The sequence below is a fragment of the Xiphophorus hellerii genome, chromosome 1 (assembly GCF_003331165.1).
Source record: "Xiphophorus hellerii strain 12219 chromosome 1, Xiphophorus_hellerii-4.1, whole genome shotgun sequence".
NCBI classification, from domain to species: Eukaryota; Metazoa; Chordata; class Actinopteri; order Cyprinodontiformes; family Poeciliidae; genus Xiphophorus; species Xiphophorus hellerii.
Window position 1 is genome coordinate 3,528,621 of NC_045672.1, and position 18,748 is coordinate 3,547,368.

The 18,748-nt window shown below is 39.1% G+C and overlaps 1 protein-coding gene and 1 long non-coding RNA gene across 2 annotated transcripts in view; both read left to right on the forward strand.

The window, feature by feature from the left end:
• Positions 1-18,748, forward strand: part of LOC116720590 (uncharacterized) — a 957,300-nt gene that overhangs the window by 607,043 nt on the left and 331,509 nt on the right. The gene's annotated exons all lie outside the window — the stretch shown is intronic.
• LOC116720470 (keratin, type I cytoskeletal 18-like) lies at positions 79-3,142 on the forward strand. The gene is made up of 7 exons (XM_032563763.1): positions 79-568; positions 1,312-1,394; positions 1,476-1,632; positions 1,821-1,985; positions 2,103-2,228; positions 2,438-2,661; positions 2,984-3,142. Exons 1-7 carry the CDS (start codon positions 164-166, stop codon positions 3,105-3,107), a joined length of 1,284 nt encoding a protein of 427 aa, XP_032419654.1. The 5' UTR covers positions 79-163; the 3' UTR covers positions 3,108-3,142.

Sequence of the window (18,748 nt, forward strand, 5' to 3'; positions counted from 1 at the left end):
ATGTAATAAAGATAGAAGAGGAGTGGCAGGGAGGAGTACTGGTATTCGGTGATATATATAAGACCCCCAAACACCTTCTTTGTTCTTCACTCTCAGCTTCCGGCTTGTCTGTTCTAACTTGTGTCAATTTTGCCTTTGATTGATCAGCAAACTTCTCTCAGCCATGGAGTCTCTGTATAGACGCCAGTCCTCCCAAACCCTTGGGTACTCCAGTGCCTCTGGCAGACCGGCAACAGGGTATGCTTACAGCGTAAGCGGAGGCGCTGGGGGCCATGGAACCAGGATCTCCACTGCTTCATATTCCACTCGGGTTGGCAGCGGCTTTGGTGGGGGGTACGACTACCAATCCTCTGAGTCAGGCTCTGGAACCTTGGCAATTGGAAATGAAAAGATTGCCATGCAGCATCTGAATGGCCGTCTTGCCAACTACCTGGAGACGGTTAGGAATCTAGAGAAGGCCAACAAAAGTCTGGAGATCAAGATCAGGGAGGTCGTTGAGAAGAGAGGGCCCTTGGAAGGACGGGACTATAGCAAATACTACGCCACCATCACGGAGCTGAAAGGCAAGGTGAGCAAAAAGCTTTATCATGATAACGGATGGACAGCTCACACTTTTATGTAACATTTTAGCCCTTTCTTAAAACCCCTGTACATGGGTGTTTTATAAGGTTTACTCAGTAGGTCATTGTTCTGATTGGAAGAAGGCACTTCAAGGGCCCCTATCAGATAAATTACTCATGTCATAGCACAAAATACCAAAAGTAACAAAACACTCCATCCATTCATCTACATATTTTTGGTAACTGTTATTCAGTTTGGTGGTACCTAGCTCCTATAGTCGACAGCCAAGAGGGGAGTTGCATCCAAGGCAGTTTTCCAGTAAATCACAAGACCTATGTCAGTCATCCGGACTGAGCTTTAAGAGCTTCAGTGCTTTAGTTTAAGAACTGGAGTTAGTTTATATGGCAAGATAACGCATCAAAATGTCTTTTTAGTTGTACTTCGTGTGAAACCTTGTGAATGTCTTTTCAGGCTTAGGCAATAGTCAATTATGGCTAAGCTACTTTACACCTTCTACATGGCAAAGGCTCTGGTTATCTGCACTGATATGTAAACATTTACAACCACAATCAGTTGATAAAACTTGCGGCAACAAAAGTTTATTGCCTATTAAAGGTCAGCGATTGACTCGACCCAATTCAGCTACATTTTGTGATGGAAGTTACTTGAAAACTGAAAATACATAAAAATCATTGGAAAAGAAATGTTCCATTCCAAATAAAATAATTTTATTTTCTTGAAACCTTTCAGATCTTTGACATGGTCAAAGGCAACGCCCATCTTGCAATTGCAGTTGACAATGCACGACTGGCATCAGATGACTTCAGAGTCAAGTGAGTATTTAATGATGGTTTCAAAATGAAAGTTTATTCCTGGCATCACAAACCTGTCTGAAGTAAGGGATTCATTCACAGGATGGAGTATGAGCTGTCCATGAGGCAGACTGTGGAGGCTGACGTAGCCAGACTCAGGAAGCTTCTGGATGACACTAATGTCGCACGTTTGCACCTCGAAGGGGACATTGAGTCTCTAAAAGCAGAGCTGATCACCTTGAAGAAGAACCATGAGGAAGTAAGTGCTTTTATGAGTATTGAGAAGAGAACAACTGTTCAAGGAGAATTTCATTGATCCATTTCACCATTACTCAGGTGCAAAAGAACCAACATTCTTGCCAAAACCCTTGTTTCTTAACTTCTTTGCATGGGATGACCCGTCTAACCTTTCAGGAAATCACTCCCTGACTATTTCCTCCCCAACAGGATGTAACTGAGCTGCGTGCCCAGATTGCACACGCTGGCGTCCGTGTGGATGTTGATGCTCCTAAAGGCCACGACCTGGCCAGAATAATGGAGGAAATGAGAGAGAAGTATGAGAGGATAGCACTCAAGAACCAGGAAGAACTCAAAGCATGGCATAATTCTCAGGTACAACACAATTCAGCTCAGAAGCTATAAATTGAGGGTAGATTTTGAATTACTGAATTACGGTATGTATTTTTGAAGTATTACTTGTAGAAACTACATATATTATTTTGTATTTAGATCACAGAGGTGCAGGTCCAGGTGACTGAGAGCTCGACAGCTCTGAAGGAGGCCACGACAACGATGAGCGAAACTAGGAGGAGACAACAAGCCTTGGACATTGAACTTCAATCCACGCTCAGTTTGGTAACAATCACTTTATGGAATCCTCACCCTTATAATGCCATCCTGGGATGGGATTTCACATAATTTTACTCACATAAGAGAATTTAGAAATAATAGTGACAAACTACTGACTGTAAAAATGTTACACAGCTAACTGTTACACAGCACCAACCAAACCTTAACATGTAATGTTCTTCTTATCTAAGCTGAAAAATGTCGTTTTCTGACAGAAAGCCTCCTTGGAGGCCACCCTGCGTGACATCGAGATACGGTATAACATGGAGGTGGAGAAGTACAATGCGATCATCCTGAGGCTGCAGGAAGAGCTAGCTAAGATCCGCACTGACATTCAGCAAAACTCACGAGAGTACGAAAACTTGCTGAACATCAAGGAGAAGCTGGAGGCTGAGATCATCGAGTACAGGAGGCTGATGGATGGAGGCGCTGACTTACAGTGAGTATGAAGAGACACAATGGGCAAGATGCAAAAGTGCAGGTGATGCAGGTTCAGGTGATGAAAGGACTGAGTGAATAATCACACAAAACAAGCAGTTGTTCAGCCCAGACATGATTTTGCATATCCAATTTAAATAAGCTTATGCAAAGACTGATGGAGTATCATTGATAGGGAAAGTAAAAGGGATTCTTCTGTGTCAATGCAACATTTCAGATGCTGGATTTTAACAAGGCTGCCTTTACCTTAAAGTATCAAAACATCATATTTAACTGTAAACTATGACTAACAGTATTTCTTCTCCTCTTTTTCAATCTAACAGACTGGAGGACGCTCTTGAGCAAAAGACGGTGCAGACTAAAGTGGTGACAGTCACTCAGACTCTGGTGGATGGGAAAGTGGTGTCACAAAGCCAGGATGTTAAATCCAGCGAACAAACCTTGTAATAACCAGAATAAAACCTGAAAGTAAAAATTGCAAATCATGTGTGTGACTTCTTTTTGGTGCTTTTGATGAGTTGTAGAAGCACTTTGTGCTACTTTGGGCTGGTCTATCATCAAAAAGCAGGACAATGTTTTTGTGTTAAAAAACGCTTAAAGTTCAGACAGGGTTTGTTTGGTAACAAAAATAAAGAAAGAAAAATAATTAGCATCAATACAATTACTAGAAAAAATTGTGATGAATAATAGAAAAGGTTTCAATGGTCTTTCCCCTTTATCTGTATGACGTTAACACTTCCATTCTCTATTATATGAAATACCTTTTTTAAGAACTACATGTAAAAGCGTTCACTCCCTCATTACACATACATTAAAAATAACATAAACCCTTAGAATGTTTTGTCTGGATTGTAATTTGGCTATGCAGACCTGCGAGAGCTGTGTAAATGACTGATTTGAAAGGAGTGGGCATATCTAGAGCATACGTGTCTGTGTTCTCAGGCAGTTAATAAAGCGTTTGGCATTCAGTACAAGCAGACATCGCGATTACAGACATGTAACCTATCAACAAGTGCAACTGTATTGGATTTGCATTAACTCCACATGCCATTCTTTTGTACTAGAAAAGAGTGATGATGCCAGTTGCTGAGAGATGGTGCAGGATGACACTGGATATTGGAAAGTTTCCCATAATTATGTCTGCCTGACAGGAGTGCAAATAATGAGTATGTAATGGTTGATGTGGTTTTATTTTGGATGTCCAGAACCTTCAGAAGTGTGGGTTCAGTTTTCATACCTATTATTTCTAATGTTGGGCCATCATAGAAATATATGTCTACAGTGAACTTCTTCCATATGTAGGATATTTTAACTTCTTTTTATGTCTGCTGTCCAGAAGTTAAAAATTGCTTTGAGTTTATTTAAAATATAATGGACTCAGAAAAAAAGTCCGGGGGGGAAAGTTTACAGGAAAAGGAGAGAAGAGAAGAGAAAGAAGATTTAAGAAATTACAAGTCAACACTCAAAGTCTGCAGAAAGAGAAAAAAAACTAAACCAAGAAACCATAGCAACAAACAACATGCATATATAATATCAATTATCACTGAAAACTTAACACACAATGTTTTTAGTGGTAGCTGCAGTTCAATGTAGAGTGAATCTGAAAAACACCTGAATCCAAACACCTTTGACTATTCAAGATTTATTCATTATTTGTCTGTGCTGTTTCCCAAAGGTAGAAGTTAAGTTGGGTGAGTGAGGAAAGTATCTTCATTTATTAAAAATTTCACATGAACTGAATACTTTAATCACTGAAATCAACACAAACTAAGAAACAAGAATGAGGATGCAAGAAGGAATGTCCTCTCCATACACACTAATTGGTTTTTGGTGCCCTTCCTTTTCCTTCTACACAACTAAGTTGACACTGACTTCAGGAAATTCTTTCTACTTCTGAGAAATTCCCTCTGACCTCCAGTACTACGCCTTGTCCGATTATCGGCCAGCAGCCTTTACTCCCATGCCATGCTGGTGGCGGTCAGTGAGGTCTTGTCTGTCGCTTTCTGTTTATTTGAGTTTATATCAGTCTAAACCCCTGTGAACCGTCCAAAACAAATAACCCCTTTTGAGCCTCAGCTGAATCAAGGCATAAATAACACTGGGCGTGAGCCTGAGCTGTTCATGCAGATATAGAGAAAAGGGGACAATTTATTGGTTAGGAACATGTTTGGAAAGAAGATGATGACTATACTTACAAACTACTGCACTTAGTCTTCTGCTAATCACTAACTTTTCCAGTTCCAGCAGCTGTTGGGTAAAGTATTTGTGGCTGTATGCTATAGGGAGTCTTTGAAGCAGCTCCACCAAATGCCATTATGGGAATGATCATAAAGCTGTCTTTTCTGATTATCTAAATGACTTTTAGTGGGTTCTGTTATCACATGAATCCATATGCTTTATATTATGTTCTCCCAATAAGATGCTGTTGATGCAAAACTGAAAAGAGAGGAATTTCATGCTGGAAAGACGAAGGGTTTATAGGGGCAGGAAGAGAAAAACAAAGTACAGTTCTGTATGGTAAGCCTGGTACCCTCAGTGGGCCTCAAAGGGAGCTTTTCCCTTTCTACTCTGCAGAGTGGGTGGGTTTGCTTCAGGCAGTTACTCCCTTTACGTCTTAAACTCGATCCAAGGAAAAAAAGGGTCATTATGATTCCATGCACGTTTTTTCTCTGCAGTGAATTAAATCACTGATAACTACATAAAGGTCCATGCTTTTACTAATTCTATCCAAAGGGAAGCATTGCATTTTTTCCAACCCCAGGAACCATTTTTGAGATTTGACTGAAGTAATTCCCCAACTTTTTTGTGTGCATCTCAGGATCTACATAGTTCAAACACCACTTAAAGGGCCTTTTGTTTAATGGATGTTTGAGGTTGGAGTAAAACTATTTGATTCCTACAAAACACGTAACAATACATGAATGACTTGTTTGCATCCTGGGTTGAAAGTGGCTTCATAAAGAAGCTATTGACTTTTCTTACTGTTTTGCAGCTTGGTGCTTCTGTAGTTTTCTCTGGGTACTCTTGTTTCTTCCCAAAGTCAAAAAACATATGTCTGGTAGACAAGGCCGTACCTCTTGCCATTCTGCAGTTTTATAGCACAATCAAGTAACTGTTACCTTCAGTTGTTATGAAAATGCTGTATAAATCAAACATGACTTTGCATCATAACTGACAGATTTGAACTGCCTTCAAATTGGCATCTGTCTCTCTAAAAACTTCATAACCTTTCCAACCCTCAGCAACAGCAATGCTTCTCCATGATGCTCTTCACTCCTCAATGAAGACATTTTTAATCCAAAAAGAACTGGACTGAGAAGTAGTTTGCATGATGAGCTCAGCAGACTCAGCAGTGTCACAAGGTGTTTGCTAATTGCTGCTGCTGCTAGTCTTGAGGTGCATTGCAGGAGTGAGCATTAAGGCAACCTCAAATGGTTGCCATGGAAAATTCAAGGATTCCTCAAATGTGCATGAGGGAAACAACGCAACATCTCAGGTATGTTTTTTATGAGGGAATAACATTATAATGTGGTATATAGTTCACAAAAGTGAATTTTCCAATGGCCTGTCACATGAAATGTCAATAAAAGATGTTAAAAGTTTTTAATATGCAGAAGTGGGAAAATTATTCAAAAGAGGGATTACTGTTGCAAGACCATTTTGCATTGCAGCACCTTTCAGTATCAGCGCATATCATTGTGTACAGGCACACTAAAGCTATTCTTCAAGTAACAATAACAGTAAATATGTAACTGGTTCAGGAATGAGGTGACGTTGCTCTGAGATAAATCCTCCCCACAGCTCTCCCACACAGAGAAAAATGTTTTCAAATTGATTTAAACTGACAATCTTTAAGAGTGTCGACACCGATAAATGGTGCAAACACACACACTAAAAATGAGGTTAAACACAGATGAACTCCACATATCTTTGTTGCAGTTGAATTGCATCAGCCAGACTGCAGCTTTCATAAGCCGTCATTCACAGAAACCTTTTAATTAATGTTAACTAGAACAGCCTGGTGGTTGTTATCGACACAAGTCAAGAGTTAATGTAAACTGTTTGAAAAATCAGAACTTTCTCCAAGTCACACACGAGTCAATCTTAGCAGGTCAGGGTCCTGCGATAAAAAAGAAGGAAAAAACAACAGTTTTAAATCCCTCTTCCTTTTCGCAATAAAACAGTTCATCACGTACAAACAATGAATCATCTCCCACTTTCACACACAAGAAAACGTCATGTGTGATTCCCTCTGCCCCACACATCTGGAGGGTGTGACCAGTCCAGTCAGTCATCCAGTGCTCCCAGTTCATTAAGCCTCCTCCCAGTGAGGCCAAAACAAGGAAATAATGGGTTGTAGAAAGGAGGCACTGCACAGCGCTGGGGAAAGCATTTGCCATCTTACACATTTCTACTGTTTTTGCTTTAGTGTCATACGATGCAACCTGTTAACTTAATAGATGGTCATGCAACACATTGACGATGGCAAGCTACTGGAGGAGTCTGACACAGACAGAAGGAGAAGTTTGAAGAATGATGTAAGTTTTCTGTGCTGTTTTTAGAATTGTAGTCTGTTTGTAGTTGTAGCAATGGCAACAGACGAACTGAACGAAGTGTGTTGGCCACATACTGGTCTTCTTTAGATCATTATCCTGCTTGGGACAATCCCAGACAGTCATACCATCACCACCATGTTTGACAATTGCTATGTTGTTAATTTACCAAAATGCACATTCTTAAAAAAAGTTCCACTTTTTTTTCAGAGGAAAACAAATATTTTCTGAAGAAGTAAAAGATGTTTCCTGTCAAACTTGAGTCAGACTAGCCATGGGAACTCTCCAATGGATTCCTGGTCTCTTTCTTATTGTTAAAACATGAACTCTGACCTCAATCAAACCAAGTCTAAGTCAGTCTAGATGGTGGCAATTACTCTTTCACAGCTCTGCATGTGTGTAGGGAGATCGAGAGAAACAAGAAAAGGTCAAAAGGTGAAAGCTGCTGAAGATTAGCTGCCAGAAAAAAACACAAAATGCTAGAAATACGTTGAACAGACAGGACACAGGAAGTGGCCCTAATCAAACCCTGAAATCAAAATCCAAACAGTGACGAGTAAATGTTTTACTAAAACAGTGATTCATCCAATAAAATGAGACTGTCAAGCAGTGATGGCTCAATAAAATTAACTGGAAATGACATCTGAGAAGAAACATGTTTTCCCTTCTGTTGATCTGCCAGTGTGTTTGATGCTGTAGACGGGAAATGACTACAAAGGGGCAAAGGGACCAGGAGGGCAAGAAGATAACAGGCAGGGGAGGAGAAAAGGTGAGAAGGTGAGGGACATATGAAAAGAGGCGAAAAACTGGTGGGAGAACAGAGAGCAGAAGAGGTAAAGAAGGAGGAGCAGAAGGGAGATTAAGTAAGACCAGAGCTGGGAACACATCCATCATGCAGCCACTGTTTGCTCCATCCCCCACACTCTACTTCTCCATTTTTCCAGAGCTGCTGTGTGGGGAGCAAGCTGGAAATCCAGGGCTCACTTCCCAAACTGAAAGGCTTCATTGGCTGAACTTGTTGAGTTGACTCATTCGTCTGGTTTCTGTGGAAACTAACCAAAAGAACTTGGTGACCAGAGAGCTGCGCGCCGCACGCCCAAAGGAGTACGATGATTGCCGCCTATGCTGTACTAAAAATACAGCAGCGAGGCTCTCTCTGCTGCGCTTTCATCCCGCCTAGACCAGCTCCTGCAGAAAGAGCCTCCGCAGCAGAGTTCATCAGGTTAAAGGCATCCAGAGTCCATTGTTTCTCCTTTCAGAGGCCTTAATCTTGTTATCCAAAGCAGTTTCAATAACCTTGACATTCCTTAAATGAGTAAACCGCTCACATTCCAGAGCAGAGGGTAAATGATTGAAAGTGCAAGTGAGACACAGCAGCTCTATTCTTGGCTGAAACATATTAAACTACATGCGCTCCTTCGAATGGTTTTCACAACAAACTATAAAGTTCTGACAAGAAATCTTTTACAAGTGCATTTATTATATCTTATTATATTATAAGAATAAAGTAACCCTTGATGAATGAAAACCATGTGAAACGCAAAAAAACTACAGAGCAAATCTTTCCTTGCCATCTGAACAAAGCCTTTAGTTTAAAAGCGACCATTCTATGTTTTCACATGTCTAAAATCAGATAGACGGAGTACACTGCCTATCATTAAAAAAAACACATTTTACAATTACTTCAGATACAGCAAAATGTAATTTCAAGACCTCTAATCAGCAGTGCTTTGCAAAAGCATTCAGCCCTCTTGAACTTTCTTACTTTTTTATGTTAAACCCACAAAATTCATTGTATTTTACTGGGATTTTATAAAGCAGGCCAACACAAAGCAATGAGTAATTGTAAATAGGTACATGGTTTTAAATTTCTTTTAAAAATTAAAAAAGTGTGGAGGCCATTTGTCCTCATTGTATTCTCTGATTGGACATTTAGGGTGGTTCTCCCACTGGAAGAGAAACCTCCCTCCTAGTCTTTTGTAGGTTTTCTTCTGGGATGAAACAAGATAAGTTTGGTCAGAAATAAAAGTTGGGTCCTTACAATGGCCCTTCAGGGCCTCCTTATTTAACAACTGTCTAATAACAAAAGCTATTTTCCTAAAACCTTCTATAGGCCGTTTGACAGCGACGTCACGCTGTTAAGAAAACAGCCCTCTCCACCATGACAGACATCAACATATACTGTGCGCACGTTAACTCCTTTAAAGCTTGTCATAAAACAGACAGTTGGTAGGATAATATCTCTGTCATTTAGTTGATTTCACTGTAAAAATGATCACAGGGTGCACAAACAGACAAGGATGCAAACCCAACTTGTCATTTTATTGTAAACCCTTTGATGAAGAAAGACCACAATGATGGAAAGCAGCCATCAATCCTAAGGACTGGCAGCCCTCGGTGTATTTGGTTACACAGTGAACACTACAATATGAAAAAAATAACATCATATACTTCAGTTAGTAAGCTCACTAAGATGCAATCAAATCTAATATTATGGTGAAGGTCTAATCATTAGTAACCATGGAGAAGATGACCCACCACCATGAAGCCTAGCATGTACGAAAAATACTTTTGTCTTCTCTGGTGTAAAGGGAAAAATTGTTTATGACATTGTGATATGTGGCATAAATTCAGGCAAAGTCAGCAATTTGGTCAACTCAACAAAAACATCAGGAGGGAGAAGATATGAGGCGTTTTCTTAGCTAGCTAATTCCAACTTTTGTAAATGCCGCTGTCTGAGTCCCCACTAGAAGGGCTACTTCCACGGGTAAATTAGCTTGACCTCAACAAGTGGACGTCATGGCTACACTGGCAAAAACAACTTGGGAAAACAATCAGTCACTCCATTCAATACTATCAAAGTGTTCAAGTGGTGCATTTGCAAAGGGTCAGTAGTAACAATTAAAGGCTTAAGTACAAAAGAGTCCAGTTTTAAGTGGAGATTACCTAAAGGTGCAGTTTCTGTCATGTCAGAACAGAAAGGAGTAATGCACCCATATCTGCCACCCCTGGGGTAATAAAAATGTTGAATATATAGTTGACTAAGGTAAACAAACATAGTAGTTGGGACTTTATTATCCATCATTATAGTGTAAGATCTAACAGTCAAGAATGTATGATGATAAGCAAACCTATCAAGTCTGAGAGGTTATTTTGGATTTATAGCCAATTACAGTCTTCTATTACACACTTTTGCCTTTTCTAAGAAAAAAAACTGCCACTATACAATTAACTGTTCCCCAGTTAATTGTATAGTGGTTTATACATTTTTGATAATTGTGTGAAAAGGTGTTCTGGTGACCATTTTAGTAAAATGGCAAGATGGTTTTTATGCTCATAATAAAACAAATACATATTTTGAAGAAATAAGAACATATTTAACATATAAAAGCATTTGTCTCGGGGCGTGCCGTGGTGGCGTAGTGGTTGGCGCGACCCGTATTTGGAGGCCTTCAGTCCTCGACGCGGCCGTCGCGGGTTCGACTCCCGGATCCGACGACATTTGCCGCATGTCTTCCCCCCTCTCCTTCCCCGTTTCCTGTCAGCCTACTGTCATATAAGGGACACTAGAGCCCACAAAAAGACCCCCTGGAGGGGTAAAAAAAAAAAAAAAAAAAAAGCATTTGTCTCAAAGTACATTCAGTATGGATTTTGCTTCCCTATTAATTATCTTTTCCAAATCCATAATCCACTTACTGTTGGCTGCTATTAGAGAGGAGGGGAGCTCTAATTATAGGGATTGCTTGGGGATTTTATTTTTGTTGAGAGGAATTCCATCACAGGAAAAGGAGGGTCTATGTTTAACAGAGCTCTAATGGTTCCACTGAAACTGTCCTAACACCATCTCCCGGCAGGAGAGACACGCAATCATATTCACACAGTTCAGAGGCACAAGCCAGGAAATTCACATCATTTAATCTCCAGTTCTTTGCTCTCGTGTGAAAAGGTCTGTGTAACATAATCTTGACAAAGCTTTGGCTGGTTTCCCAATGTGAAACCCAAGTCCATGTGATTGAGGTATAGAGTGAGAACGAGGAGCCAGAGAGAATTTATCTCTAGAGGTTAGATGTGAACCAGTCTGATTTACGACAGAAAATAAATCTCTGGTTAATATTTAGTGGTGTCTCGTATGGTAATTCTTTCATGCATTACGATTCCATGTAAACAGAATATAACAGATCTCTCTTAAAAGTCTGTGAAAGGAGATAAGAAAAACTGGTTCATTTCCCACAATAACCAGCCCATTTTTGTTTTTCTATAAACACTGTTTTTAATCATCAAAAGTGTTTGTAATCACAGCCAAAACTTAAATAACGCAACGTTATCCATGTTCACCACAAACAAATTGTGTGGAGCTCAAATTTGAAATGAACCACAACCTTGTATCTTTAGGGTAAAATTTGTAACCAGTGGTGGTTCTAACATGAATGGACCGTGAGTGAGAGCCTCCATTCTGCAAGAACATTCATGGCAAGAACAGGTTTTTTCTGTTGGTGTTGTTTTTTTCTGACAGACTGTAAAAATTGTGACTGTCTACTAGTCTCAATCTCTAGTTCCATACTTTCTATGTCTTCTCTGTGCTTCTGTGTTAATGATGTTCATAAGACCTCCCCAGTTTTTCTGGCTTTTTCCCACAGTTTAAAAACATGTATAGTAGTTCAACTGGCTTACCTATAAGAGCACCCTGTTCCGAGGTATTACAAGCACACCCTGTATTTATGTCAGCAATTTCTGATCTTTTCTGTTATTCGGAGCAAAACTAAAAGCCTCCTTTTCCAACAACTCACTGGTTGTTGTTGCTCCCAGTGAAAAGTCCTCAGACTTGGCACAAAACTGTCCACCTTCCTTTCATAGTTTATTCTCTTTTCCTTTGCATGTTTATTTTCAGATAAAAATAAGGTAACCAAGGGCTTGAGAGACATCATTACTTATACTCTCTCTTAGGGACCAGGATAAAGACGCTCGGAGAAAACAAGCAGTAAATCTTCTCAATAATAAAACCTCATTGTGATTTTACCAGTAAATTTGCATTTCATTCACAATAGCATGGAGATTCTCTCAGCCTGCCTTCTTTTCCCTGGTAACAATGTAAAAGAAGCTGTCAGATAGTACGTTAAAAACAGCAGCAGTAACACTGAATAAAAGAGTTTAATTTGTTTTTGTGATCCGAATAGTAATTAGTGAGAAAGCAGTAAATGCATGAAACAAACAGCCCATGTAGCTCTACAGTTTTTAACCAATGTATATTTAAAAAAATAAAAAATACATGCAATACTGATGTGATTGGTGAATATTATCAAATCCAAATCTACATTTCCCTCCCTCCACTCTCTCATATCAGCTCTCTTCAGTCTTTAGCATCGATGGTCATGTGGGCATTTACTCCAGTGTGACTACTGTACATCCAGCAACCTAAACATTATATTGAAATGTAAATCGAGAATTTTGGAAAAAAAACTATTTCAACAAGATATTTTAGGTACATCCATATACTATAACTATATCTTATTATTGAAATGTGCTAGAAAAGTAAGAAAAAGCAAGAATTGCATGCAGAACATCTGACTTCTCTTCCTTGAAAAGTTGTCTTTCAGAGGAACATGTCACAATAAAAGGTGTTTTCGGGATGTATGAAAGCTCACCGACAGTGCAAACAGTATCTGATGTTAAGTCATAATCTCAACCTTAACAGGCTGGGACAAAACCGTCACAGTTCTGTTCACACCAGTCATGCAGGAAAGATTCCCAACTCTCATCTTTTTAATTCTCTGCTCAGTTATTTAATACCTGGATGCTTCTAATCAAGAAAATCTCCAGAGAGCACAGACATGAGGGCTTTCTTATTCAATCTGTGGTCGTGGTTTCAACCTGACCCAGGGGTCAGCAACCTTCTCCGTTCAAAGAGCCACTTTTGCTACTGCTGCTACATAATAAAACTCATTGAGAGCCACAAAATGACATTTATAAATATGTAATCAATACAATGTTTTATTATAAAAGTTAACAAAATGAAACAAAAATGTATTTCTCTATTTTTCTATAAACATATAAAACAGAGAAAGATAGGCAGCACAGTTTGAAGCTAGTTACTTTTTTGTAGATATCATATGTAGATTTTGCATAAGAAGTTATTTTAAAACTCCTAAAATAACCATTTTGTTCTTGTGTCCATAATCAAAAACATTTCCTTTATGGTTTCTGAAGCTACAGGTTGCACCCCCTTGACCAAACCACAGCTGCACCTGCAACCCTCATTGCAAATTAGATTTAGTAGCAAAATTCTCAATTTTCAGGCATTTGCAAGAAACAAATCACACAGAAGCTTAATAGTTAAAACATGATATTTCTTCAACATTAAATCCTATCTGCAGGAACTACAGCAGTCTCTAAATTCTTAGAGACAAAAACACCTAAAATATCTGGACACGAGACTGTGACATATAACCGCAAGCTACAAAATATCAAGCGAATTTTCCAAAAAGTTGTGCAACAAGGTGGAAGATAGCAAAAGCCCTGAATGTTCCAAGAGATACTGCTGGAACCGCAGCTGTTCAAAAGTTTACAGTTGAGGAACAATAGCTACATTCTCAGAGGAAGCTGGAAACAGCTGACCTGTTAGTGAAACGGTAGGAGGCCAGTAACCCTCAACTGAAAGCAAAAGGCCTATAGACATGTTGCATGTTATTGTTTATATATAGAAATTTTGCACATGCGTACAATGTTAGATGGCAAAAAGATGACTCCTTTACTTTCTATTCATAGCCGTGTAGTTAAACTACCTGCTCTACCGATGATCTGTCAGAGTTGGTGTGTAGGTCGCCTTTTTTGTTTAACTGAACTGAAACACACCGAATTGCACAGCACACCTATGTTACGGTTGTCAAAGTCAAGATAGTGTAACTGGCCTACTTCCATCATATATTTTTTTACTAAAATATTTCACTAACCTGTGAATCTTATCTAGTTGTCATAGTGTTGACAGAAGCAAAGTACTGCAACTTATTTGTCATATTTCACACATACATTTAAGCGTTAGCTATTTGTGTCGATAACTTGACAGCTAAAACCAACGGTAGTCATCGTCAGCAAGCTGTTTTTTGCCCTCCCAGCAGGGAGCCAGGACTCTGTTTCAATGACAATCGGCTTCAATTTGTTCATAAATATGTAAATCAAAGAGGTTTTGGTGGTCTTGTCTGAGCCATGATGAATCAAAACTGATACTTTAGAGGCCTCTGAATCAGAAGTATCAATATGGCTTAGAGTTAGGGAAGAGGTAAAATGATGAAGCAGTCGCTGGAAAAAACACCATGCCTACAGTCAGGTAAGGTGGTGACTCAGTGATGCTACATGGCTGCTCTGCTTGCCCTGGCACTGGAAACCTGCAGTGGGCAAGACGAGGAAGTTCAGGCTTAGACATTATGGGACCCTTAAACAGGACGATGATTCCAATGGTGTCTCGATGTTCAGACTTGTTTCAGGTGAAGATGTCGGTCATTTATGCAGCAAGTCGTGACTGCCAAAAAAAGCTCTTCTAAGTACTAAAGATTCTTCTCATGCAGGGTTTGAATGATGAGCTGTTTATTGAGTACAGATGCTAGATTGAAGATTTGACCAATAAAGCCTAGTTTTCTGTTGGAACTGAGTAATTTTAGGTGCAAATATTTTATATACCAAAAGAAGTCTTGTCCTGTTCCCTATTCTTTACCACATCCTCTAAGGTGGGAGTGTTGTACCCAAGGGAGCTACTTTTAGAGCACATTTACAGACAGGAAGGAAGTCAGCTTGTTCTTTTCTTCTCTTAAGCGCTACAGGATGTGCTCCTGGATTTCAACAAATGCTACTGGGCGACACTTTTGTAAAGAGATGATGACAGAGAGCTTTAAAAAAAAAGTTGGTTCCTGTAGCTATTTATTGATTCAAGATATGAACACATCTCTCCCCCTGGTGTCTGCACAGCAACACTGAAACACTGCAGAAACTCTGGGTATATCTGCTGGCCACAGACATTACGCAATACGAGGGAAAACAAATGAAATTGTTGATGTCATGCTTCAGGAAAGTGAAATCCCCCGTTACATAAATCGATATTTAATCATAGGGGTATAAACTCTTTCCTTGATCTTTATCTTTCAAACAATCCCTCTCAGACTGCTACTGGATGCCAAACGGTTTTCAGTACTGAGTCCACGTAGTTCTTCCTCGTGGTTTGCTTATTGAGCCTCAGTTTGCTGTGATATGACCAAAAAAGGATTTTCAGTGCTCTCTGCTGCTGGGAAACCAGGCTTTATCTTTCACCCCACATCGGGTCGGTCGGTTGCAAAATGCAGCTAAAGGTCCTCATGGTTGGAAAGAAGGCTGACAAATGAGGGCAGAGGAAGAGAAATAACTACAGGTAAAACTGAATGTAGAGTGTCTCTCAAAAGTGCACACACGCCTGTTAAAAATACAAGGTCTATATATTAATCCCGCATATATCCTGATTCAACTGAAAAACTGATCTTTTCAAAGTTTTCACTAGCGACCAGACTCCTTGAATTCACTGTAGTTAGATGATAGAGTTCCAATACTCTGTTGGATAGTCATGGAATGTTAGAATTTTGCAATCTCAACATACAAAGGTACCAGTCAGAAGAAGGACATTAAAAAGGTTCCACAGCAAAATATATACACCCTGACATAATGAATATAGTAATCAATAATTAGAGAAAATTTGGGACATCAGTGGAAAGTCAAAAACTGGACGTTTCTACAAAGTGTTTGAAAATGAAAGACAGAGAATGATAGGTAAGGCTGCCAAGAAACAGCAGCTCTGAAGAAACAGAGTTTCTGGACTTGTTGTGTTTTACACACGTGTTTTCTTCTGCTACAAAGTAGTGTGAGCAAAAAGGATAAAGTTAAGATGTGGGATGCTGCCAGACCGAAAAAGACTAAATCCTGAAATGAAATCAAAAGGTTCCTGAAAGCATGCAAAAAGATCATTCCACCTTTTATTTCCCTTCTTTGTTTTTATGTTGAATTGTCACATTGAATCTAGAAAAAACATCCCAATTTAATTCATATTTACAAATCCCTGACATTTTAACTAGGTACTGTAGACTTTTGAGAGCCACTGTACAGGAATTAGTGTGGCCTGTGAAAGTCGGAAAATGAGTAGATTGCGGCCCTTTGGATTTTGTAATGATTAACCAGCCCACCTGATACAAGGGAGTGGGTTAAAGAAGGTTTGTGGGAGCTGAAAATACAGCAAGTCATTCTGTCAAACATTTATAGCCCTCGAAATCACCATGACAAGACAGCTATAGTTATTGAAGAGAAACTTTCTAGAAGTTAAGAAACTTAGCTCAACACCAGGTGGAGGTCTTCCCGTCTTATTGAACCCTTTCTAATTATACACTGCAAATAAACCCTTTTATAAACTTCAAAAGAATGTGTGAAGCTGGGAAATTGAAATGAGAGTGGCCAGCCCGATCACAGCTTTAAAGCGTCTAGCTGTCAGGTTTGGCCAAGACGCTGTATTCTTATGTAAGTCGGCCAAAAAGCAAACAAAAATGGTTCCTGTGGACTTTTGGGCCAGATCTGGGCCTCCGGACACTGAAGCGACTGAGTCGATGAGAGAGAGACTCCCGCAGTGATCTCATTTTAAAGGCATTCTGGGTCAGGTCAACAAACAGAAAATGACCCCTGGATGTTTTGCCTTCACTTCAGATAATCTTGCTGCTGTGTTCAATTTAGCATACAGCAGAAAACTTCCTTATAAGAGGAGAGAGTGAAGTCCAACTCTGTGACAGTGTGATGGCAATCATCTGTAAATTAGTTCCCTACTAGCACAAAATATTTCTCAGATGACATTTTAACTACTTTCTTGATTTGCAGTAACAGACTGTGGTCCTCTTTCACACCAAAATCTTTTGATGAAGTGCAAACCTGACATGTAACTGATATGTGTTAAGAAATAAAGAAAATGAAGCAGCTGGAAAAAGAAAGCTATATACAAATAATAATAATATAACCTTTGGCTGTTTGTAGTTCCAGTGTCTATTCCTTTTTGAGCAGCCTGAATATTTTGCCTCTAAATGGACAAGTACTGTTTGCTAATGAAGCTAGCTACTCTTAGCTAACTGGTAGCTTCCATTTGATAAACCAAACGTTGTTTCCTAGGTTTTGAAAGACTTCTTTTAGAGACTAAAGATGCTCATGTCATTCATTTATTTCACTATTTCATAAATGTCCTACAGACAGAATAATTAAACGCCAACATGGTCACATAGCTTTTCCAAAACAAAATGCATTGACCTAAGCGTTCAACCCAAATTCTTTTTGTGCTCAAACTATCTATCCCTCAAATCTGAGACTCATCTAGAAACAGAGGCTGATAATGCTGACTAACCCCAAAGAAAGAAGCGCCGTCTCCAGACTCCAGACTCAACAACAGTCCAGACCAAGTCTGAGCATGCAAGACATAAAACAGAGACAAGTCAAACAAACGAAGGATGTTACATGAAATTAGACAAGCTTCTCCTCTGGCAATAGTCAAGGATTTACTGAATATATCTGCAGTGTTTATTTATGACATTATTAATATGAGAATGTGTCTGTCAAGGATTTCGTAACAACATGATCCTAAGAGAAGTTAGGAAATCTACTGACTAATGATATCATGTAGTACACGCCCCATTATATCTGATACCATGATCTTCTGAAGTGTATGTGATGTAATACAAAAACACAGCAATAGAAAAAATATTTAAATGAACCTAATTTAGCATGGTGGGTTTTAGAAATGCATCACGTTTTTATTGTTGTTTTTCAGAGATGTAAGAATCTGGTCTCATACCAAAGGATGAATAAATCCAACGGTATGAATCCTTTACTCCCTCTTAATAATCCCTTTCTGCTTCCAGGGTGGAGTCGGAGCCAAAGTGTCATTTCCATGAGTGGGGGCAGCAGCTCTGGGAAAACTCATGACATCTGTTCTGCTGCCAAGTTTCTTTCGGAAAGAAAAAGATGGAGGGCTGAAGGGAGTATGTTTAGGAAAGTGTTGAGATAAGCAGAGATGTAATTATGCTAGCGGCTAATTAAACTGAGTCAGCTTTCCACTTCGTGTGGTACATAATGACAAGACAAACGAAGCGTGTTTCTGGAGGGAATTACAGTGATGATGCTAAGATCATAATGGCACAACATTATGTCATAGCATGAGAAACTTTGAATTGCTCTGTATGTTTTAAAGGGGCAGTATTATGTGTTTTACAGTCACATAAAGCAGTTTTATAGGATAATCAAGTAACTATGGGACCTTCAGTTGTTATCAAAATTATATATATATATATATATATATATATATATATATATATATATATATATATATATATATATATATATATATATATATATATATACAGAGCTATATTACATTCATTTATATAAATATAAATAAAATACCTCTGTTTTTTTAAAACTCTTGCTCTTTAAGAAACTCTGGCTTCAGGAAGTCATCACATCGCTCCTCCATTGACCTTTGAGCAACATTTTTAC